General features: G+C 38.1%; 1 protein-coding gene across 4 annotated transcripts in view; it reads left to right on the forward strand.

Moving 5' to 3' along the window:
• KLHL32 (kelch like family member 32) overlaps positions 1-23,298 on the forward strand; it is a 184,807-nt gene that overhangs the window by 71,677 nt on the left and 89,832 nt on the right. For all 4 annotated transcript variants that reach the window (XM_045544046.1, XM_045544048.1, XM_045544050.1 and 1 more), the window contains exon 4: positions 17,432-17,539. In XM_045544046.1, coding sequence (XP_045400002.1) covers positions 17,432-17,539 — 108 coding nt within the window. The remainder of the gene's footprint in view (positions 1-17,431; positions 17,540-23,298) is intronic.

Genomic DNA, 23,298 nt, shown 5'->3' on the forward strand with positions numbered 1-23,298 from the left:
TGTGAGAGCTATTCTGCCTTACCGATATAAGAAATTTAAGACTGAAAGAGGTTGAGAAGCGTCCTAAAGTCTGGTGGTTATTAAGTTATGGAGGGATGATGCAGGCCCAAGGTTGGTACTTCCAAAGCCCGTGTTTTGTCATGTTGTTTCCCACCATGACTCATGTAGTTCTGTGCCCTCTACCCCACTGGGAAAGAGAGGAGTGTCCTGCCATGAGCTGTATCTTGGTCAGTTAACCCTGAAAGCACCCTGTGCAGTTGATTCCGTGACATGCTTCTGTGGTACCTCCTGGTTGCCTTTAATAATTTTACTTTAAAATATTTCAAGGAAAAAGCTTAATTTAAAAAATAATATAGCTTAAGAGCAAACAAGAATATATTTTGAACGCTATAAAGAGACCACATTTTTAAAAGAGAATTAATTGGAGAGGCAGTACAGTTTTAGACTGAGACCAATCTGGTTTATAACATCTCTGTTCAAATATTTTCTGGCTATATTTTATGTCGTTGGGCAAGTGGCTTAAGCTCTAAGTTTTATTTGCTTTTCCAATTGTAAAGGGAGGTAAATTGTCACTACATGGACCTGATGTGAAAATTAAATGAGATAATGAATGTCTGGTGCAAACCAAGTGTCTAAGACATACTATGTGATAAATTGATGGCTTACTATTAATAGTGTTGGTGATGGTATTTATTTTTCTTTTTTCTTTCTTTTTAATTCCTAATGTTGAGCTCTTTGTTTTGAGTTTTTTAATTTCAAAATATTAAGGGGGTATACATTTTTTGGTTACATGGATTGCTTTTGTAATGCTTGAGTCATGGCTATATTTATTTTTCAAGTGCAGGAGAGCAGAGTTTGGGTTTTTAAACCAAAATTCTGTTAGGAAATGACATTTTTTAAAGCTGTTCAGCAAGACAGTTTTTGCCAATTTGTCTATATTTTAGACTTCAAGATTTCTTTATTTTTGAAATAATTTTTTCCAAGGTTCTACTTTTCAGATGTAAATGTTTAATCTTTTGAGTACGTTCCCAACTCTCTGGGTGCCCCGGACTCTCCTCACTATTGCTTCTTTAGGATTTACTGGCCATGCCATTGCTTCTGCTTTCATTTACAATTCAGCGTTGTTATAAACATAATTTTAAATGTTTGGAAAGTTGTATATGAGATTTAAAAAATGCAAGTGAGATATTCCCTTACTTTATATGTTATGAAAGGGAGAATTTATATGTGCTTTGTTGTCATCATATGCGTTTACTGTTTTGAACTAACTTGTTTACCACTTTGGATTCCCTGTTTGGTGGAGGTGTAATGGGATCTTGCTGGACAGTAGAAGGGAAGGCTACTTATATTTCATGCTCACACCCACCAAAGCCTTAGACTGTTCCATATTTAAGAGTAGTTTAAAAAGTGTGTGAGGGACTTCTTGACCTTAATTCTGGGGTCTTCAAAATATATGTGGAGATTATAGTTTGGAGGTTATTTGCATTCCCCTCGAAAGAGCTTTGATACTAGTTCTGGAGAGTGAAGGGCATTGTTAGGGAGAAGACCTCAGACAAACAGAGGCTGCTGTGTCCCTAGCTTGCAGGCTGCAGGACTGAGGACTTCTATTCAGCCTCATACAAAGGAAGGCAAATGAAATGGCCCAAATAAGCTACTGGTTTTTGCCCTAGGCTTAGAGGAAAGAAAAGGATCAGGCAGTGGTTTAAATGACAAAAGTGAGCATATAGAAGATATTTAAGGATGCCCTATGCCATGTTCCTGGTTCATTGCAGATTATCAATCAATGGAAGCTGGTAGAAGCAATGGTAGCAACAGCAGAATGGGTAGAGAGGTAGGGGCAACAGTTGCAGCAGCAATGGCGCTTGGCTCTGGCAGGGCTGGTGGAGCAGGGATGGTGGAATTAGAAGAGTCAGGACTTGTACATACGTCTGTCTCTTCCTTCACCCCTCATCCTTGCTGAATAGTCAGTCTTGGGCTTTGTATGTAATAGATGCAGCAAATATTTTTGAAACATTTATGAACATCACTCAAATCATTACAGAATATTTTGTAAATTAAGAGTCCCATAAAGTGCATTGTTTCGCTTATTTCTGATTATCTGTCATCATGTTATCTTAGACATAGAAGAATTTATGCCTCATCTTTTCTCAATTCTATATGTGTATGAGCAAAGAAAGAACTACAAAATTGTTTTCTTAAAGAAAAAAATACCTGCTAATATCCTGCTGTGTTTTATATTTTGGTTCTAATGTTGAGAAACAAATACCCAAATGACCTCAAATCTTGCTACCTAGGGAAGGAAGTAGCAGTTATTTTTAGATCTAAAGAAAGGACCTAGAAGAATGAAAGCCACATTCACCTATATATCTTAGTAGGTTTTTTTTCCCTAAGCAGCAAAACAGTTACTAGTTTCACTGAGCCTTTTGGATAACAAAGTAGAAATTTGGGATTTACCAAGCTTACTATTCTCTTTACTGAACAATCTCCAGCAAGGCACAGCAAATATTGGTAGATGTGGGGAGGTATTTTCTGAACCTTAACACTTACACTTGGTATACACAGCAGCATGCTCAGGAGAGGATTTTATTTCTAGTGGAGCATTATTGTATCATGGGTGGGAGTGGGAGGAGGGGCAGTATTAGGACACTGTGTATTTATCATACATGCCACGATTTCACTGCTAGGTAATTTATCTCTTGTCTGGCCAAGTCCACATTAAATTCCACTAGGTTAGCACTTGAGGTCATATAATAAAATAGAATAGGAGACATGTTCTTCTTTGAATGCTTCAAGAAATGGTTGCTGAAAATAACAGGAACCATATCATATTCTAGGCCAAAGTCAGTTTCAAGAAGCTTTTTGATAAATCATCTAGAGAAACCTAGTGAATTATGTCCTAATGGTTGGAACGAGACAAGGTTTCTAATAGCGATAAGAATTATTAATTACTCTTTCTTTGCATGGTATATGTGTGGTTGGAGCAAATCTCAAAGCTATAGTGAAAAGAAATGTGGGGGTTTTTGCATAATGAATGAAAAAAGTCATTTTAAAAGGGCAAGTAAAAGTTTTAAATTATAAAAATGTTGAATTTCCTTGCCACAATCTTTAAAAACTCTATAAACTCATCTAAAACCCCAACTCACTGCAGTGAGCCAAATAGATATATATTCAGAGTGATCTTTTGTCTTGAATTACAATTAAGCACCAGAGTCCTTGCAAACTAATCTCCTAGTTATGTAAATGTTAAAATAAAATATCTGAAATTTCTTAGCAGAAAAGGACATTGATGGTACAAGGATAGACCAGAAAATGCATGCATTTCTTAATAAGGAAATAATGATTGTTATTCAAGCTGCAAAGCCTAAATGTGGAAGGGAAGGGAAGGGAAATTGTCATTTATTAAACATCTTTGTCTGCTAGCCTTAGTGCTAGGTATATTCACATTTGTTACTTTGTTTAATCTCCCAATAATCCTTAGAGGTAGATATTATAACAACTTTATAGATGATGAAATTGAGCTTGGTAAACATTGAGTAATTTTTTTTAAGTCATACAGCTGCTGAATATTAGAGTCCAAACCGCAGCCTAGGTCCATGTGTCTCCAAGCCCCCTAAATTTTCCATTATACCAAGCTATGTGGAACTAAAGAGAACTTTCTCTTTAAGGTTGCCATTAGCTATTGAGCATTATGGTAAACACAATCATGCCCCCCCCCCCCAAGATGTCCATGTCCTAGTCTCTGGAGCCTGAGATTACATTATGGACCTTGAGTTGGAGATGCTATCCTGGATTATATGGCTGGACCCAGTGTAATCACAGGGGTCCTTAAAAAGTGGAAGGAGGAGTCCAAAGAGTCAGAGAAGGAGACATGAGGACGGAAGTAGAGGTTGGAGTGATCAGATGGCTGGCTTTGAAGGAAGGGACCATGAAGCAAATGAAGCTGGAAAAGGCCAGGGGACAGATTCTCCCTAAAGCCTCCAGCCAGAACACAACAACCCTGCTGACACCTTGATTTTAGCCCAGTGAAACCTATTTTGGACTTTTGACCTCAGAACTGTAAGATAATAAATTTGTGCTGTTTTAAACTACTAAGTTTGTGGTACTATTGCAGCAGCAAGGAAACTAATACAAGCCTCTTAACAATAGCTAGCAGTAGTGAACTTCTTGATGTTTTTGTAATTTTTCAGATGTAGCTTTGCTCACTCTCGTTTCTGTCAACCTGGCCTCATAGGTGCCACCTGAAAATATTGGGAAATGAGACCCAGTCATAGGTCTCAGTTTTGAAGAGCAATTAAACTATATGGAAGGGCTCTCATATAAGGAGCAATTGGGTTCTTTTATCTCAAAGCAAAATATCTAACGAAGGATCAGAAGGATTTGACATACTTGGTGTATTAGAAGGAACAAAAAGTAAAATTCTATGCTGACCAAAATTACAATCCATACTCTGGTTTCTCTTCAGATTGTATAAATCTTTTGCCTTTTAGCAAAATTATAATCCATCAAGAAGATCACAGTTATGAACCTATATCCACTTAACAAAGCTTCAACATATATTAGGAAAAAAAAATGGGATCATAGGAGAAATCAACAAATCCTCAGAGTGGGATATTTTTAACACTTTTCTTTCTGAAATTGACAGATCATGTAGATTAAAAATAAAATGTTTCCAGGAAAATGTAGATTACCAAAATGGGACCAAGAAAATAGAAAATATAAGAAATATGGGTAGTAGAAAAAGTAGCCACACACTTCCTCAGAAAGGCAATGGGCCCAGATTTTTCACTTGCTACTACTATCAACTCTTTACTTAATAGCTGTTTTCCATATTATATAAACCTGTTCTAAAGTCCAGAAGAAGATGGAAAGTCACACACCTCATTTTGTAAGACTAGCATAATTCTATTACCAAAACACAGCAAGGGTAGCAAAAGAACTGAGAACCATACCTCACTTAATATAGATACAAAATTTGTAAATAAAATAGAGCCAAATTCAATAAATTCCAGGCCTCATTTTTCTCAACTCATCAGCATCTCTCCATTACTTCCTATTCCTTGAAACACTGCCTTCATTTGGCTTTTGGGACTGTACACTCTCCAGGTTTCCTCCCACTCACTGGCTGGTCCTTCTCAACCATCTTTGCTGGTATTGCCTCATTTCCAAACTTCTTAAAATTGAAGCGGCCCAGGCTCAGTCCTTGTACTTCTCTGTCTATACCAGCTTCCATGGTGATTTCACATGATCTCACGGTCATATATGTGTGTGTATATATATATTCCTATATGATAGTTAGAGTTCTCCAGAGAAACAGAGCCAATAGGATGTATATATGGAGAGAACGAGATTTATTGTAAGGCATTGGCTCACACAATCGTGGAAGTTGATAAGTCCCAAGGTCTGTAGTTGGCAAGCTGGACACCCTGGAGAGCCAATGGTGTAGTTTTAATCTCAGTCTGAAGGCCTGAGATCCAGGAGAGCTGATGGTATAGTTTCTGTTGGAAAACTGGCAGGCTTGAGACCCAGGAAGAGCTAATGTTTCAGTTCAAGTGTAAAGGTGGGAAAAACCAATGTCTCAGAATGGAGCCAGGCAGGTAGAGGGAATCCCTGTTATTCAGACTTTTTGTTCCATTCAGGCCTTTAACGGACTGATTGAGGCCCATCCATATTAGGAAGGACAATCTGCTTTACTCACTCTACTGATTAAAATGTTAATATCATCCAGAAAGACTGTCACAGACACACTCAGAATGTTTGACCAAATATCTGGGTACCCTGTGGCCCAGTCAAGTTGACACAAAAGATTAACCATCAGAGGTGATGACTCACAAATTTATATTTTCAGATTGAATCCTCCCCTAAAATCCAGAACTTGTTTATCCAACAGCCTGCTCATCATCTCTACTTGTATGTTTTAGAGCATCACAAATCTAATGTCCAAAGTCAAGTTCCCAATTTTCTCTCACAAAACTTCTTGTTGCACAGTTTTCTCCATTTCAGTGAATGCAGTTAACTGTAGTTAATGCAGGTCCCAAATATCTGTGTTCTTGAGTCCTTTCTCTTGCATCCAAGTTGCTGACAGATCCCATGGCTCCAAACTCCAACCACTTCTATTACTACTACCCTTGTGCAAGCCACCATCATGTTTTGCCTGGAGTTTTACAGTATCTTCCTATTTGTATTCCTACTTCAATCCTTGATCCCTGGGAGTCTGTTTCAATACTGCAGTCCCAGTGATCCTGTTGAAAACAGTGGTTGGATTGTCACTTCTGCTCATAACCCTATGATGGTTTCTACTCTCAGAGTAAAAGCTAGCATCTTGGCCTACATGATTCTACAGCGCCAGGTGTCCCTCCTCCAGCTCCTGCCCTTCCTTTATTCCAGTCACACTGCCTTTCTTGCTGGCATGTCAGAGGACCTCTGCACAGCTGTGTCCTCTGCCTGGATTGCTCTTCTCCTAGATAGCTACATGACTTCCTCACTGGGCTCTTCAGGTCTTTGCTCAAATACTGCCTTACTTTTTCAAAAAGTAGGACTTTAATTGTGTCTGTGATAACCTAATTTTTAAAGAAGACTATATTCATGTATTACTTATGAAACTAAAAAATAGTAAAGACAAAAAAGGCACCATTTAATTGTTTTTTTTGTTTTTTTTTTTTTTTTTTTTTTAAAGAAAAACAAAAACAAACAAAAAAAACCGTTTGAAGGCCTGGGCCTAGCCAGCCAAAGAGATTTTCCTCTGTGGAATTTTGGATCATATTTATCCAGCAGCGACAAGATCCCTGGATCTATAGATACAATTGTAAATGTACGATTTATCAGTGCAACCTATGTCGTTTACCTTTCACAAGTAAAAGTGATTTTCTTTAAAATTAAATAATTTTTTTTTGGTTCTTATCCATACATTTTTTTTGTATAATAGCTGTTGTGGGGGTGGGAAACAGAAGGATGGCTCATAGACATTGGCACTGTCTCTGTTTTCTTTCTACACACAAGAATATGGGATTGCTGATGCTGTGGCTGATTTGAAATCCAGGAGGGTTGTGATTGTACCCATTCCTCAGCATAGAACTTCTCGGATTCTTAGTGGATACGTACTGTTGGAAAGGGGGTTTGAGTGCCGAGTCCTGAAGACTTGTGACCCTGCAGGCATTTTGTTGTTTTCTCAGATCCAGTGGGCCTAGTCTTACTTACGTGGGCAGCATCACCTGAAGCCACTAGGGATTTAGGGGCCAGGGAAAACTGGCCACCTGGCTACTTCTAAGTTTTAGAGCCCTTGGCTGATCAGTTGGGGACCTAATGTGGTAGCTTGTGATCTCTTCCCTTCAACTTGTAAGTCTCTAGAAATACCAGAATCTGGTCCCGAAGAGGAGCCTAAAATGCTTCAGTAAACTTTTCTTATCTTTTCTTGAGGCAATTGTGACTTAAAAAAAATCTATGAAAAAATATAGTTCCAAGGAGCTGTAGAAATTGACAAAAAATTGAGAGTTGAAAATGTCCTCAGTTTCTTCCGTAAGGCATGTTAGACTCTTCTCTGAGTAGAAGTTGGCATTATGCAACTTGTAACTGATGAGTAATCATTTAGTTAGTATCTACCAAGAAGAGGTCTCAAGAAATAGCTTTTAAATTTAGCAAGAAAAAATAGCACCATTAATAATGGCCTTGACATTCAGCAAAGCCAAATTAAGCAGTCAGTCTGACATTTTATAGGCAGCCTGTTACAGAGCCTCACACCCGGTGGACATTCGATAAGCATTAATTGCCTGGCTGACAATGAACAGCTACACATCTGCTGTTATAGAAGCTGCACGTGGTGGAATAGCTGGGAGAGGCTGACTTTGGGTGTACTGTGGGACAGAACCTTGTGAGCACCAAGAAGTTGTGTGGGTTTTTGTTCTTTAAAGTTAAAAAGGCTTCATAATTTCCTTTTGAAACTGAGCACATTCATTAAACATAAAATTCCTTACGTCAAATCAAGGAAAAGTACCACTTAATAGTGATAGTGGTCAAATGTTATTTCCTTTTTAAGTAGAAAGCTGTGATCCATCCTCATATTCCTTTTCTAAATTAGTTGAATGAATGCCAGGGAAATCATTAATATTTCAGAGTCAGATGAGTATAATTTTCATTATTGTGCATATAATTCAGTGTGTTCATTATAGTGAATGGAGAATGGTGAACTTTGTTCTGCATTTTATTCCTTTATTTAAACTGATTCACTTCTGCTGAATATAAGTATTCAGAAGCTAGAAAGATATTTATAAAGTAATAACAACTAACTTTTTTTTATAATTTACACTGTGCCAGTCATTGTGCTGAGCACTTTATGTGTATTTGCTTTGTGTGCTGAAAGATTATTTCATTTTTTTGCCATATCTTTTTTATGCTTTTAAAATTATAACTTCTATACTGTTTTATTTAAAATAAAAATTTCACTAATGCTTATTTGATCTCAGGTATACAGTCATCCTCGCTTTCAGCTGAAAGAAGAACACGTGCTTAAAGGATAATAAGGCTGATGAAAATTTTAAACATTTAAAATTGAGTATTGAGAGAAGGCAGATGTTTTGTGAAAGAGGAGCATGACAGCCGATCATGTGAACCTAATGAATTAGCGTAAAGAATTATTGGTATCTATAGATATGCCACGATTCTGTTTACCGTCTTTGTAAAAAACTGATTGAGAATGAATTGTCCATACTGGGCTGATCCAGCTGCTTGTTGAATCAATTGCTTTTAATTGCCCATCTGATGTTGATTGGATTCTAGGCTTGCCTGTCTGAATTCCTGAAAGATTGAATTACCAGTATTCTCATTTGGAGAAATGTGGCTCTAAAGTGATGAGAGATTTTCATATCAAATCATTCATATCACTTTGTAATAGCAATATATATATTAGATGCTTTCTGGTCCTATGGAAATTAGTCTACTTCATGTAAGGTTCCAGTAATAGGAAGTAATACAATTCCTAGGTAGGCAATGAATATTCATCCTTCTGAGGTTAACTGTGGTTGGAAGAAGTACAGGAGAGGATGTCTGTAAGTCTAAATAGTCTGATGTCTGTATTTTTCTTAATTGAAAGGCCTACTGGTTTCCCAGTTTATGCAACAGTCTTTGGAACTTGAGAGGGAGAGAGGGAGGCATGAGGGTAGGCTCTGAAGAATAGTGGTGAAGTGAGTGGGTTCAAGTCCTGACTGTGCCTCCTACCAGCTTTATCACCTTGGACCAGTTGCTTAACTTCACTGGTTCTCAGTTTCCTCGTGTTTAAAATGAGGTAATAGTAATGCTTTACTTCACAGAGTTGTGAAGGTAAAACTTTAATTCAAGAAGCAAGGCCTGGCACATGATAAAGGCTGGGTAAACGTGAGTTACTATTGTCATTGTTGTTATGACCAAACAACAGCTATAGGGAGGCCCTAGAAGAAAAAGCTGTTTATTTTTCCTAATTACTGAACAGAGCTCATTTTACCCAAATAAGAATGAAAATCGAGATGGGTGATATATATAAAATATTTTATATACATTTTGAGAAACAAACTATTATATATATAAATTTTCATAGGCATAAAAGAATTCCATCATCTAATTAACTTTTTTAAAGATATTTGAACTCTTGTGGGTTATCTTTGAACTCTTTTTTCCCTCATTTTATAAGATGTAGAGACTTTGCCTTAGCCTGCATGGGCAAAGCAGCCAATGTATTTGCAGAAAAAGTGCATTTGAGAATTTGAACACTTCGTATTTGTTAAGCTGGCCTGTTCTGCCTTAGATGAGGAAGGTCCAGAGAAATGGTTGCTTAGCAACTAATGGAGTGAAAGGAAACGTTCTGGTAGCCGAGCTCTCGCCTTCCTCATCTGTGGGTGCGCCTGAGAACGGAAGACTGGCTCTGGCGTGTGTTGCCTGACTCACAGCCACCCAACCAAAGCGACGAGTAAAGTGAAAGATTGAAGAGAGATTCCACAGCTGGACTGGACATCTATATTTCCAGTCTTGTATACCTTGTTTTATGTTAGAGTGTTGGAGAAACAGTTACTAAGAGAGGACATTAAAAATAAAAGAGGGACTGTTGAAATGTTGGGTTAAAATTTTAAGAGTGATCATTAACTTACATTTAGTTTTAAGAGACTAGGACAGGAGATAATTGAGGAAATTTCACACTATTATCTTCAACATTCTTCCAAAAAGTACTCTATAGAAAGAGGATGACAGATTTTGTGAATCACATCATGACCTCTAGGACAGAAACTGTGTTTTAGTGCCTGTCTGCTCCTAGTCCCTGTTTATACCCATGACAGTATGACTAGACCCTGACTGTCTCCACGTGGGCTGGTTGGGGCCTTATAGCCCTCAGCAGGGCGCCAGGAAGCCATTACCAATACCAAATCCGGCAGGCAGGGAACTTCATTGTCACTATAGCAGGTTGAAACTCAGTAAAAGCTTCTACTTTGAAATTCCATAGGAATATTCTGAGTGATTTGTATTAAAAGCAGCTCTGAGGTGGCCACATAAAATTCCTCTGAAGGAAAATATGATAAGAAAGAAATGGACCACAGAAAATCAACCGAAGTAATTGGGGAAAAGGGAGGTAGTGTGAAGGCTCTTACCACTGCCACCATCTAAGAACATACGATGATTTACTCTTTCAAAGACCATGTCCTTGAAACGAGTGGTCTTTCTTTTTATAACTTTTATTTCCTATACAATAATCACTCCCGCCCCTCCAAATCTGAGGCTCACTCTTCCCTCGCTGGGATTTGTACTCAGGCCTCTGTCCAGACTACAGAATTTCTAAAGTTGGCTTCAAGCACACTAACATTTTATGACTCAGAGCATTCGGATTAGATGCTCTTTCCAATAGGAGACTTAAGAGCTGTTACAAGATATCTGAAAGACTTTAAGTAGTAAATAGAGTGAACTTATTGATCATCTTCTAGGACCAAGGGGAGAAAGTTATCAGTAGGAGGCTAATTATGATTCAGTATCCTGAAGGTTTTACTAATACTTTTCCAGCAAGGGACACCAGTCATGCAAAATATTAGATGTCTCATTGCTTCAAATATGCAAAGAGTTCTGCAAAGGGGAGGATTGACCACAACAGTCATGGTTCTCAAACACTCCTATGCGTGTGGCTCACCTGGGGCTCTTGTTAAAACTCAGCTTTGCCATCTAGTAAGTATGAGGTGAGATCTGAGATTCTGCATTTCTAACAAGTTCCTTGGTTGCTGGTCCAGGGACCACACCTTGACTACTGAGGGGCCAGTGATTTCCAAAGTAATTTCCAGTTTTAAATTTGAAAATTACATTTACAGAAGAGAATCTAGAGTTTAGTCATGATTCTTACACATACCCAGTACAGCTTTGATAAACCACAATTTGGCCCCTTCTGTGTCTTACAGAATTCACCCTGAATTCCTATTATAATTTCCTCAGTAAATAGTCCCCCTCTCTGCCTCCTCAGTTGCTCCATGTCTTTTCTTCTTCAGGCTTTCAGGCTTTTCTGATGTCACTGTTCTCTAAAAAAAATTTCTTTTCTCATACCTACATTCCCTGATTCATGCATACTCTATATCACATCTGCTTAGTCACTCCTTCATGCAAACCCCAAATTCTTTCTTAGGACAGCTGTCAAAATGCAGGAAATCCAGGTTATGTCTCAGTCAGAGTGCCCTTACAAGTGTTTGAAAAGCAGAGTTATTGTGTTGGCTGCCATATGAGGACAGACTAAATGATCTCTTTACACGGGAAGGATTCTTTCATTCAGTAATGGCTTATCAAATGCATTTGATAAGGAAGCCGATAAAGAGTACAAGCACCATCCCTAAACATCCAAAAGAGGCAAATTTGTGACAGATAAAAGAAGGGACTTCGTTATATGGTGGATAGTAAAGTATTGCAATCCCATATTCAGGTGACACAACAGAAAGGTAACAGAAGCACCAGGAGAATAATAAAAAGCCAAGGCATCGGAGAGGATAACCCAAGGCTGAAGTTCAAATGTGTGGATGTCATTTTCCAGAAGAAATAACAGCTGGCAAGGATGAATATTTTTTTGTGGGTTATCTACTTCGTGTTGGGCAGCAGTTTCTGGACTTCCATTTACCATAACTTAACTAAGAAAAAAACAACTTGATTTGTGTCCCTTTTCCATTCCATTCTTTTCTCTCCTGGAAGACCCAGGTCGTTGAAACATAGCCACGTCCAGAAGGAGAATTCTAAAGAGACATGGGATAAATCCTTGATGCTTGTGGTGATGGGTTTGTAATGATGCTTGTTTTGAAGGGCTCATTATCACCATGTAGTTAATTTAGGAAGCAACTGTGCCAAGAGCAAAGCTGTGAAACGCAGCTAGGTCCTTTGAATAAACAAGCTACATATTTGGAGATGTTGGAAAAAAACAATATGTAGCATAGTTTTTAGCATATAAGGTGGATCTTTATGTGGTAAAGGTGAAGGGAAATGGGTGTTTTAGAGATATTAATTTTTGCTGCCTAATTATATTTATGGTAATGTAATTTTGCTGTTTTAGTTTGTCTTGTGATATTTTATTCTCTGAGAGTATTATTAATACTATACTGTTTGAGGAAAAATTAACAGAGGTATAAATATAAAGGGTAAAAACCCCCACCAACCAAACATCCTTATTCTTTCAGACCATTAAGCTCCCTAAATGGATTGGGTTACTTTTGCATTTGCAAGACAAATGATGTAACTACTCCAGTTCAACTGTGGTCAGGACCCTTCTTTCCCTAATGGAAGGGAATAGGTTATTGTGATTAATTGAACATTCTCATTAAGTGAAGTTTACTAGCCATTCTGTATGTGAGGTATAACCAAAATGCAATAAAGGATAATCACCATTCACACTAAATTGAGCAAAATATAATCTTTGTTGATTCAGAAGTTAGTTCAAATTTCTGTAATGGCTCATGGCCATTCTAAACATCGCTGATTATATATATAACACTGGGCATATAAAGGATGTAAGATATAACGGACATGTTTCAGTCTTTGCAAGTTGCTCTCTTCAGTGACTTCCTTAAACATGTTTGTGTACTTTCATTGAACTCTCTTTAACTTTCGTAAAAGGTAAGGGTTGAATGTGCCACCCAAAAATTCAGCTATTTCACCTGTAAGATTATTTGGGTTATTGATGAAATGGGAATTCATAGTACATTTTGCCTATGTCCCATGTAATTACAAAGCTGCACATAATTTACCAGGTCAAAAGATCATATTTCACTAACTTTGAATGCTTACCAAAGTCTATCTGCCATTTTACTTATCTTTGAAGATATAGTCTAGTTTTTGTCAGTATTATGGTGTAATGTACCAACCTAAAATGTGGTTATATGACCCAAGGAAACTGAATTCTTGTGCTGTGATTTTAGGACTCAATTTGTGTCATTTCTTTGTGAAATAAAGAGGTAATAACACACCATAAATCCACACCTCCCGCCGTGGTAGGCACTTAACGTGGGTTGTAGTCTCACAAACAGGGTTTTCAATTAGATATATCTGTGGTGGTGGCAGCACGTTATCAGCCAGGAGTGAGCTGTGATGACTGTGAATCTCAGGCTGGCCCAGGCTCTCCCAAAGAAAACACCATGTGAACCAAGCACAAGTCTGTGCAGTGCTTTCATATTTCTAAGCAGAGCCTTATCCCATGCTTTGGCAGAATGTTGTGGCTTGATAGAGGACATTGCCATATGTTCTTTTTTTCTAAATGTCTAGCTTTGAACTCGTGTTTCTCAAGTGTTTAGCTTACAGTAGATACTGTTTAACTCTAATTATGATTTTATATTTTGGTTTCTAAAATGCCTTCCATGCAGAATGTTCTTATATAGAACTAATTCTTTTTATTTACAGTTCTGTAGAGCAGCAGACATCATCTGTAGATGAGTTCTGAAGAGCAGGTTGGTTTGTTTATTCATTTGCCTGCATTTATGGCAGGCATGCAATGCTAGGCTCTAGGGGCACTGCAGTGAGTAAGAAAGCGACGGTGCCCACTTTCCTGAAGCCTGCAGTTTACCTTTTCAAGAAGTTTGATGCTGAAAAATAGCATCGTTGGTCTCATCACCTCTTTTGCTACCAAAGGAGCCTTTGTCCTTCTGTGTGGGCTCCAGCAGGTCTCTAGACATTGTTTCACAAGCTCAGACAGCCTAGGCAGCTGGTGTTTCACTGTGCCAAATAGCCAGGTTGGATACCACTTTGGTGGTATCCAATGAGGCTTTTCCTAATTGAAGTGCCTTGTAAATTTATTACCGCAAAACATTGACCTTGATTTAATATTTTCCTTTTTTAAATCTTTAAATTAATGAATTCTAGTTTTTAAACATTATGATAAGCATTAAACTTGTAATGTTAAATTTCTGAAACAACATGATGTGATGTCAAAATGTTAAGTTCCGTGTTTATAGAAATGGTGGTGATGATTTTTATGACGGGATCATTCCATTAAGTAGGGATGTAGGAGTATGTAGCAAAAGTGAAGTCCTGCAGCCAGAGGTAAGGATTTAGAATGGAGTTGTCACTAAGAAAATACTTGAGAGGAATGGATTCAGATGTGGTTGGGTGGAGGGGACTGTTTCTCAGGTCTCATTTCAATTGGAATCAAAAGGAGACATGGGGAAGTAGAGCAGTCTGCCTGTAACAACAGTTTCTACTTAGCATTTTCTAGGTGCCAGGTATCATGCTTGACATTAAGCACGATTGTATGTAAATCTTAAGACAACCCTATGAAGTTGGTATTATCACCATTTTACAGATAAGGGGCCTGAGGCTCATAGAAGTTAACAGATTAGCCAAAGGGTCAAGGTAAATTGCCCACATGACCAGGTTATAGAATCAGGATTCAAATCAGATGTATCTTCCTACACAGTCCTGAACACTGAAAATAAAGTTTTAGAAAGCCAGTTGTTCACATGTTCATTGTAATGATCCAAATAATACTTATGTAAATGGATAAAACTGAGTCCCTTCTTTTCCTTTACAATCATACCCTATAATAGAACAACTATAGATAAATTTATTTAATTATATTGGTATAAAACAATTACCAATTTGGTGTCCCTTTATTGCTTATACAGATGTGTGCAAATATAGATGTACATTAGTTAAGGAATTGTGTTTTCTCCCCGACTCCACTAAGCCAGGCTATAAGTTCACTGGGTCACAGCCTCTGGTTGAGGATCCCTGATCTATGCCACTGTTACCCTGATTACTTTGGAAAGACCTTAGAAAAGCAGATTTTAAAAACTCCATTGGCAGCCTGTTCTGATTTTTTAACCTTTGCTCTCAAGGAGTTTCTCCGTTTCATTAACCCAGATCATTCTTCTGCAGTTCGAGCCATCTCGGTCCTGCCCTGTGTGTGGGCCGGTGGGGAGCAGCCGGGCACCACGTCAAGGACAGCTGCAACCCGGAAGATCTGCAAAAAGAACTTGATATGGGAAATATCAAAAACTTAACCACCCAGATAATAAAAAGCAGACATTGAAAACAATTTAATTTTTTTTCAGGTTCTTTTCAAAATAATTTTAAGAAATCTAGAAGCAAATTCAGAATTACACAAATTATTTTTATTTTTTTTACTGTGACTTGTGCTTTTTTATTTTGGAGTTTCCAGGCCATCTTCTACAAATGCATAAACAGAATCCGTTTAACTCTGAGGTCAATTTCCCGTTAGCATTTTTTATCTATAGCCACATTTGATTTAGAAAAAAAAGCCAGAAACTGATACTTCTAATATATCAATCCTTTTAGCCAGGTAATACATAAAAGAAACTTCATTCCATTTCATTGTTATCACAAAATATAAATTTGACTAAGCATTTGCCATATGTCAGGTATTGTTCACTTTGTGTGTATACCTAAGAGACTATAGGATAGTGTAAACATAACTTTTATATGCACTGGGAAACCAAATAATTTCTGTGACTCACTTTATCGTGATATTCACTTTATTATGGTGGTCTGGAACCAAACCCATGGTATCTCCAAGATATGCCTGTAGAAGTGACATCATTCAATATTTATCTTTCTATGTCTGGTTTATTTCACTTAGCATAATGTCCTTCAGGTTCATCTGTGTTGCTGCAGTGGCAGGATTTCTTTCCTTTTTAAGGCTGAATAATATTCAATTGTGTATGTGTGTGTGTGTGTGTGTGTGTGTGTGTGTGTATATCTCTCATTTTGTACATCCATTCATCCATCAGTGGACATTTAGGTTGTTTCCATAGCTTGGCTATTGTGCATAATGCTGCAGTGAACATGGGAGTGCAGATAACTCTTTGAGATGCTGATTTCATTTCCTTTGCATATATACCCATAAGTGACGTTGCTGGGTCATAAGGTAGTTCTATTTTTAATTTTTTCTTAAGGTGGGATCTCACAATGTTGCCCAGGCTGGTACTGAACTCCTGGACTCAAGCAATTCTCCCACCTTAGCCACCCGAGTAGCTGGGATTACAGGTGCAGTCTACCATGCCTGGCTTATTTTTAATTTTTTGAAGAACCTCTATATTGTTTCCCATAATGGCTATGCCAGTTTACATTCTCACCAACTGTGAATGAGGATTCCCTTTTCTCTACAGCCTCACTAACACTTGTCTTTTTGACAATAGCCATCCTCACAGGTGTGAAGTGATACCTCATTGTGGTTTTGATCTGTTTTTCCATGATGATTAGTGATGTTGAGCACTTTTTCATATAGTTGGCCATTTGTATGTCTTTTCATTTGACATACTGATCATTCATGGGAGAACTGATTTTCAGTAAGTTGGCCATTTGAACAATTGATTTGCGCTGAATAACTTATTGGTTTTAAAATTCAAGTGAGCATCAGAGTTACCTGAAGGGCCTGTTACACACAGATCACTGGGCCCCACTCTGAGTTTTGGGTTCAGCAAGTCTGCAGTGAGGGCCTGAGAATCTATACTTAATCAAGTTTCCAGGTGATGCTAATGTTTCTTGATCAGGGGCCACACTTTGAGAAGGACTGGAATGGAGAGTGTGATGCATGGCAGATGAGAGGAAAAAGATGTGTCATTAGAATGAGGCAGAAAAAAAGGCAGAGAGGTCAGGAGATGAGGGTCCACTTTCCATATCCTATTGGCCAGAATGTTTGGGATTGTTGCCTATTACTGGGTATCAGTGAGAACCCAGGATCAAGAGAATGAGTTCAATGAGCCTAAACACGGTCGCCTCAAATGAGACTCTGTGTGTAAGGAATGAGGTACTATGTGCGTTGTTACTGTAACTGTTTAGACATCAAAGTGATTTACAGTGGCTTGTATGGATGAAGCTTTCTAGAAGCATTTCAAAATCAAAAACAGTCTTTAATTGGTAAACCTTTTTCTTTCTTAGTCGCTCTAGGACGTTGTCTTGCTCCCTCCCATAATTCTGTCTCTTTCTTTCTCCCCCCCCACCCCCGCAGGCAATGTTCAGTCTTTGTATGGTGGAAAGTGGAGCTGATGAGGTGAATTTGCATGGTGTGACCAGCCTTGGCTTAAAGCAGGCTCTGGAGTTTGCATACACAGGACAGGTATGGTACTGAATGTGATCTGAGAGGGTTAACATTTTAAGTGTACCTAACCAGGTATGAGATTTAGTTATATTTTTGTTATTCATTTTGATGTTAAAAAAAGTTTCACATCTACATAATTTTATAACTAATGTTATGGAAAGATAAGTACAGCAATTTGATTTTTAATATGATCCAGTGAACACAGTATTTTAATCTTAACTCAGTGCTTGCTGGTAAAATTTTGAAAATATCTTAACTATCATAAGGGAAAGAATTTACAAGATAACTTGGATTCTCATTGTTGTCACTGAAGCTCAGTGACTCAGTCCTGCCTTTATTATCTTAAAAATAAGACAAAAAATATTTAAAGCTCCAAAAATCTATGTCCAGCATTTTGGTACTGTGTCCTCCACATATCTCGGGGTCAGAATATAAGGGATTTAGATTAGATTGTGATAATTTTAAATCATAATATGATCATGACTAAAATTATTATAGGATTTACAGGACATCAGAGTACATCCATTTACATTTGAGAACTACTCAAATAAATCAATTCAGACACAGACTGGATGTTTATACTCTTTTATAAAATTTTGTTCTTTAATTCCATTTCATCCAACTGGAATTCACTATCTTCTATGCTAAAATAAGGGCCTCTTCTCTTGATAGGTTCACATCCTGGTAGAGGGGGCAAATACATCATTACGTGTCCTCACTGGGACAGGAATCACAATAGAAGCAGAATATAAATCACAGTGGGAGAAGCAAGGATGTGGTCAAGTGGGGCCACTGGTCCAAAATTTCACAGAGAAGGTGGTATTTGAGTCTCCAATTGAAGAATGGGTGGGCGGTCTCCTTTCCATGAATTTTTCTTCTTTTTTTGTTTTATTTTTAATTGCCAAAAATTATATATATTTATGGGGTAAATATGTTTTGATATATGTTTGCAGTGTGGAATGATTAAATCAGGCTAATTAAGAAATTCATCATCTCACATACTTATCATTTTATAGTGGTGAAAACATTTAAAATCTTAGCAATTTTGAAATATACAATGCATTATTATTTACTATAGTCCCTGTTCTGTGCAATAGATCACTAAAGCTTATTCCTCCTGTCTAACTGGAACTTTCTACCCTTTGATCAATATCTCCCCTTTCCCCATCTACACCCCCACACTCCCCACCCCCACTACAGTTTGGATGTTTGTCCACTCCAAATTTCATATTAATCCCCAATGTTGGAGGTGGGGCCTCATGGGAGGTGTTCGGGTCCTGGGGTTGGGTCCCTCATGAATAGATTAATTCCCTCCCTGGGGGGCCAAGGGGATGAGTGAGTTCTCACTGTTAGTTCCCATGAGAGCTGGTGGTTAAATAGAACCTGGCACCTCCCCCTCCTTGCTTCCTGTCTCACCATGTGATTTCTATGCATACTAAATCCCCTTCCCCTTATGCTATGAGTAGAAGCAGCCTGAAGCCCTCACCAGAAGCGGATGCTGGTGACGTGCTTCTTGTATAGCCTACAGGACTGTGAGCCAAATAAACCTCTTTTCTTTATAAATTACCCAGCCTCAGGTACTCCTTTATAGCAACACTAGATGGATTAGGACAATCCCCCTCCCCCGTCCTCTGGTAACCACCATTGTATTCTTCACTTCTATGAGTTCAAATTTTTTAGATTCCACATGTAAGTGAAATCATGAGGTATTTGTCTTTCTGTGCCTGGTTTATTTCACTTAGCGTAATGTCCTCAAGATTTATCCATATTGTCACAAATGACAGGATTTCTCTCTTTTTTAAAGCTAAATAGACTTCCATTTGGTATATATACCACATTTTCTTTGTCTATTCATCTGATCATGGACACCAAAGGTGCTTCTGTATCTTAGCTGTTGTGAATAATGCTGCAATGAACATGGAAGTACAGATAGATATTTCTACAGCACAGTGATTTTAATTAGTTTAGAGGAGGAACCTCTATTTTTAGTTTTCGGAGGAACCTCCATACTGGTTTCCATAATGGCTATATTAGTTTACATTCCTACTAACAGTTCACAAGGGTTCGTTTTTTTCTCCACACACTTGTCAATACTTCATATCTTTTGTCTTTTCCTTAGTAGCCATTCTGACAGGTATGAGGTGATATTTCATTGTGGTTTTAATTTGCCTTTTCCTGATTAATCATGATGAACATTTTTTCATCTATCTGTTGGCCATTTATATGTCTTCTTTTGATTCAGTCTTGGTAGGTTGTATATTTCTGGGAATTTATCCATTTCTTCTAGGTTATCCAATTTCTTAGTATATTAATTATTCACAGTAGTCTCCTATGATCCTTGGTATTTCTGTGATATCAGTTATATCTCCTCTTTCATTTCCAATTTTATTTGTCTTCTCTCTTTTTTTAGTCTGGTTAAATTTTGTTGATTTTTTTTATCTTTTCAAAAAACTAATGCTTAGTTTTGTTGATCTTTTTTACTATCTTTTTAGTTTCCATTTTCCACCAAATTTTCTTTAGAGGCTTATTAAAATATATGATATTGTCCATTCTCTTTTCTGGAGTTAGTAGAGTTTGAGATATGTTTCATAGAATAATTTAGGCAACTCTGGCAGGTAGAATAAAAATAGTAGTTAGAAAGGACAAAAAAATCAAGTCAGAGGTACAAAGGGGGAAAGAAAGGTGATGGATCACAAATTCAGGGGTAGCCCAGCCAAATTTCAAGCTTTAGGAAATTCAGGCAGGCAGTTATCATTCACAGAGTTGATAAAAAATATTCCTAGTGAGGTGAATAAATAATCTATGGGTTTTTTTTTGTTTAGAGATGTAAAGAAAGATACCAGCTCTAAATTGCGTCTGTGTGAATTTTTCTCTCTATATCTGAATTACAGTTGCACCTGCATTTGACCCTCTCTAAAGACTGAAAATCCATAGCTCATACTTCACAGGTGTGCAATGGAGATGAAATAGTAAATAATAGCATCTGTACTCAGCGGCATTGACAACTAAAGGTTTTAAGCTTAGAGGCTATAAACTGTAAAGCATGTCTAAATTGTTAGTAAACTCAAGAACACAAAAATTGCTGTGAAGGCTTAGTTAAAATACACATGCAAAGATAAGTGGCTGCCTCATTGCTTTCCTTGATTACTTTGTGATTTCCTTCAGAATGACTGTTTTAATACATATATATGATGATGCCTGTGGCACAAAGGATTTATGAAATGTGAACTGAAGATAGTGGAAGGGGAGCTTCCTTTTGGAAGGGTAAGAAAACTACTCAGAAAGAGGGAAGAAGTTTGCAGAAGCGCAGCCATATCCCATTGCCCAGGAGTCATATGCCTCAGATGCTCAAAGTCCAGTTTTATGAGGAAAAAGAAAACCAATTGAGATGCAAATATATAGGTAGGTGCTATAAGTGCTTTACAAAAAAAGAAAGAAAGAAAAGCAAGACCTAGGGCCAGACCTGGGGTTGCATTTGTTCTGTGCAGGCACCAGAGACCCACTCTTGACTGGACATCTGCAGAGGAGCAATAAGCCTGAGGCACACAGCAGTAACTCGTCTGTCACATGTGTACCTAGGGGCAGGAAGGTGGCTGAGATTTCACAGAGCGCCTGCTAAAAGAGCCAGAGGACAGCACTAGCTACTTTATGTGTGCTGTTTAACCTGATCTTTAAAACAGCTGTGGGGAATGTTGTGATCCCATTTGAAAGATGACATGGCTAGGGAGTTGCAGTGAATTGACTAAGATCATTCCCCCAGTATGTTTTGACCCAATTAGTCAAACCTTAGTCTTCCTAATTTCAAGTCTATTCTTCTTTCTAAATGTCCTCTATCATTAAGAAAAGGTTAAGTTATATTTGTTACACTTTGTTGAAGGAGGCAGGGAAATGTTCAGGCATTTTAGAGAGTAAACTATTTTGATAGTTTTCTCAACCTGGAAACTGTGCCCTTCCTCAGTCCGTGAGGGTTCAGAGTTGCACTTGTATTCTGTTTACAATTACTCTTTGCTGCAGAGTAGAAGGTGGAAATTGATAGTCTTTCTGGGACAACATCCAAGGGAGTTTGGTTTCTTAAACATTAAAGTGACTTTATAATAAACCTTTGTTCCCTTTGAGACAGGGACACAGATTATGGCAAAAAAAAAAAAACCACAAAACCCTGAAATTGTAGTGTGCTTGGGAATGGCAAGCAGCTGCTTTGTCTGTACTGTGGAACTGAAACTAAGATTAAGCAGAGTTTGGAATATGGAAGCATGAATGAAAGCTTAATTCTTCAATTTCTTAAGTGTTATTTACTATTATGGACATTTACTGATATATAGTCTTTAACCATAATATGTATATAGATTTGAAAAAATTCAGGGTTAACATTGACTTTTATCCACGTATAGTTATTTCTACTGACAGTTGATTATATGTTTAGTCAGTTGTAGTAAGTATAGTATAAAATGTAAGTATTTTAAGCATCTGAAAATTGTCGCTGTCTTGGAGAGAAATTGGAAGTGCAGAGTGGGAGTGATGAATGAATGCCGCTAAGTGTAACAAGATGTGCGCGTGTTCCTCCTACATATTGCTCTAAAGTATAGCCTTCTTAAAAATTGCCCCACAGATTTCATCCAGGAAATTTTTTTAAAAAAGAAATTTCCCCCCTAATGCTAGTACATCTTCTGAAAATACATGCAAACAACAGGGCTGTGTAAGCACACACTCCAGCTTGGCACTAGAGACGTGACCTTCCTCCGGGCCCACTCTGCTTGGTGCGCTGCTTGAGTAGAGGTCTGGATGCATCACAGCCCTTGTGGGTGTCCTTGTACAGCCATGCACGGAGCCCTTGACTACAGCAGAACTAGCCGTGGAGGGCAAAGGGGCCAGGCTGCCCCTGCTCCAGGGGCCCTGTTCTGGGAGTAAGGTCAGAAGCCAATGGTGTGATGTAAACTGTCCCCAGGCAGATCTGCCTTAGGGAGAAAAGAACAAAGTGAATCTAAGAAAACACAAACTCCACTCTCCTGGTGGGCAAGAGGCCCCATCCTGTTATCCTGGCCTCCCTCACTCTCCTCACTTTCCAGCTCTGGCCAGGAATTCATTCGTGTTTCACACCAGTCCTGAGTAGAAAAGAGATGATGAAGAAGTAGGGGGAAAAAAGAAGTCTGATGGAGATGTTGCTTGGGAGAAGGAATCGCAGTGCAAACTAGACAAGAGGTCAGCTACGCAGGAGTAAGCAGGTGTTGCTAAAAATAAAACCAATCAACCAAACAAAACACCCAGCCAGATAGTGAGGAGCATAATAACATCAAGACCCTCTTATAAAGAAAAGAGCCCTGCTTGGGAGGCAGAAGGACTTCCAACCCCAAAGGGCTGGGAATAAGCCTCTAGAAATTTGTGTAGTGTAGGACCAACATGGAAGCAAATAGTACTGAGCACCACAATAAAGCTTATTGTTTACCACTGTGGCATAATGATGCCAAGGAAGATAGACTGCATGCCAAGCACTGTGATAAATACCTTAGATGTAGAAGAGGGGTTTGAACCTAATTAGCTTCCTCTTACTTTCTAGGGAGCTGTCCTTCTCTTGTTTTGTCCCTTGTAGCCTGATGGAGAGATTCCAGAAACCCAGTAAAGGGAGAAACTATGTATCAAATGGTAGTGACATTTGTAGTTCCCTTTAAAATCCTTCACTTCCAGGTATTGTTAACTTTGCCAGCCATGAACCAGTTATGTCGTATCTGGGCATCTGAAGAAGAAAGATTCTTTGGTAATCAGTGTCCCCTTGCAATTCT

This window comes from Lemur catta, chromosome 2, assembly GCF_020740605.2.
Source record: "Lemur catta isolate mLemCat1 chromosome 2, mLemCat1.pri, whole genome shotgun sequence".
Classification (NCBI taxonomy): Eukaryota; Metazoa; Chordata; class Mammalia; order Primates; family Lemuridae; genus Lemur; species Lemur catta.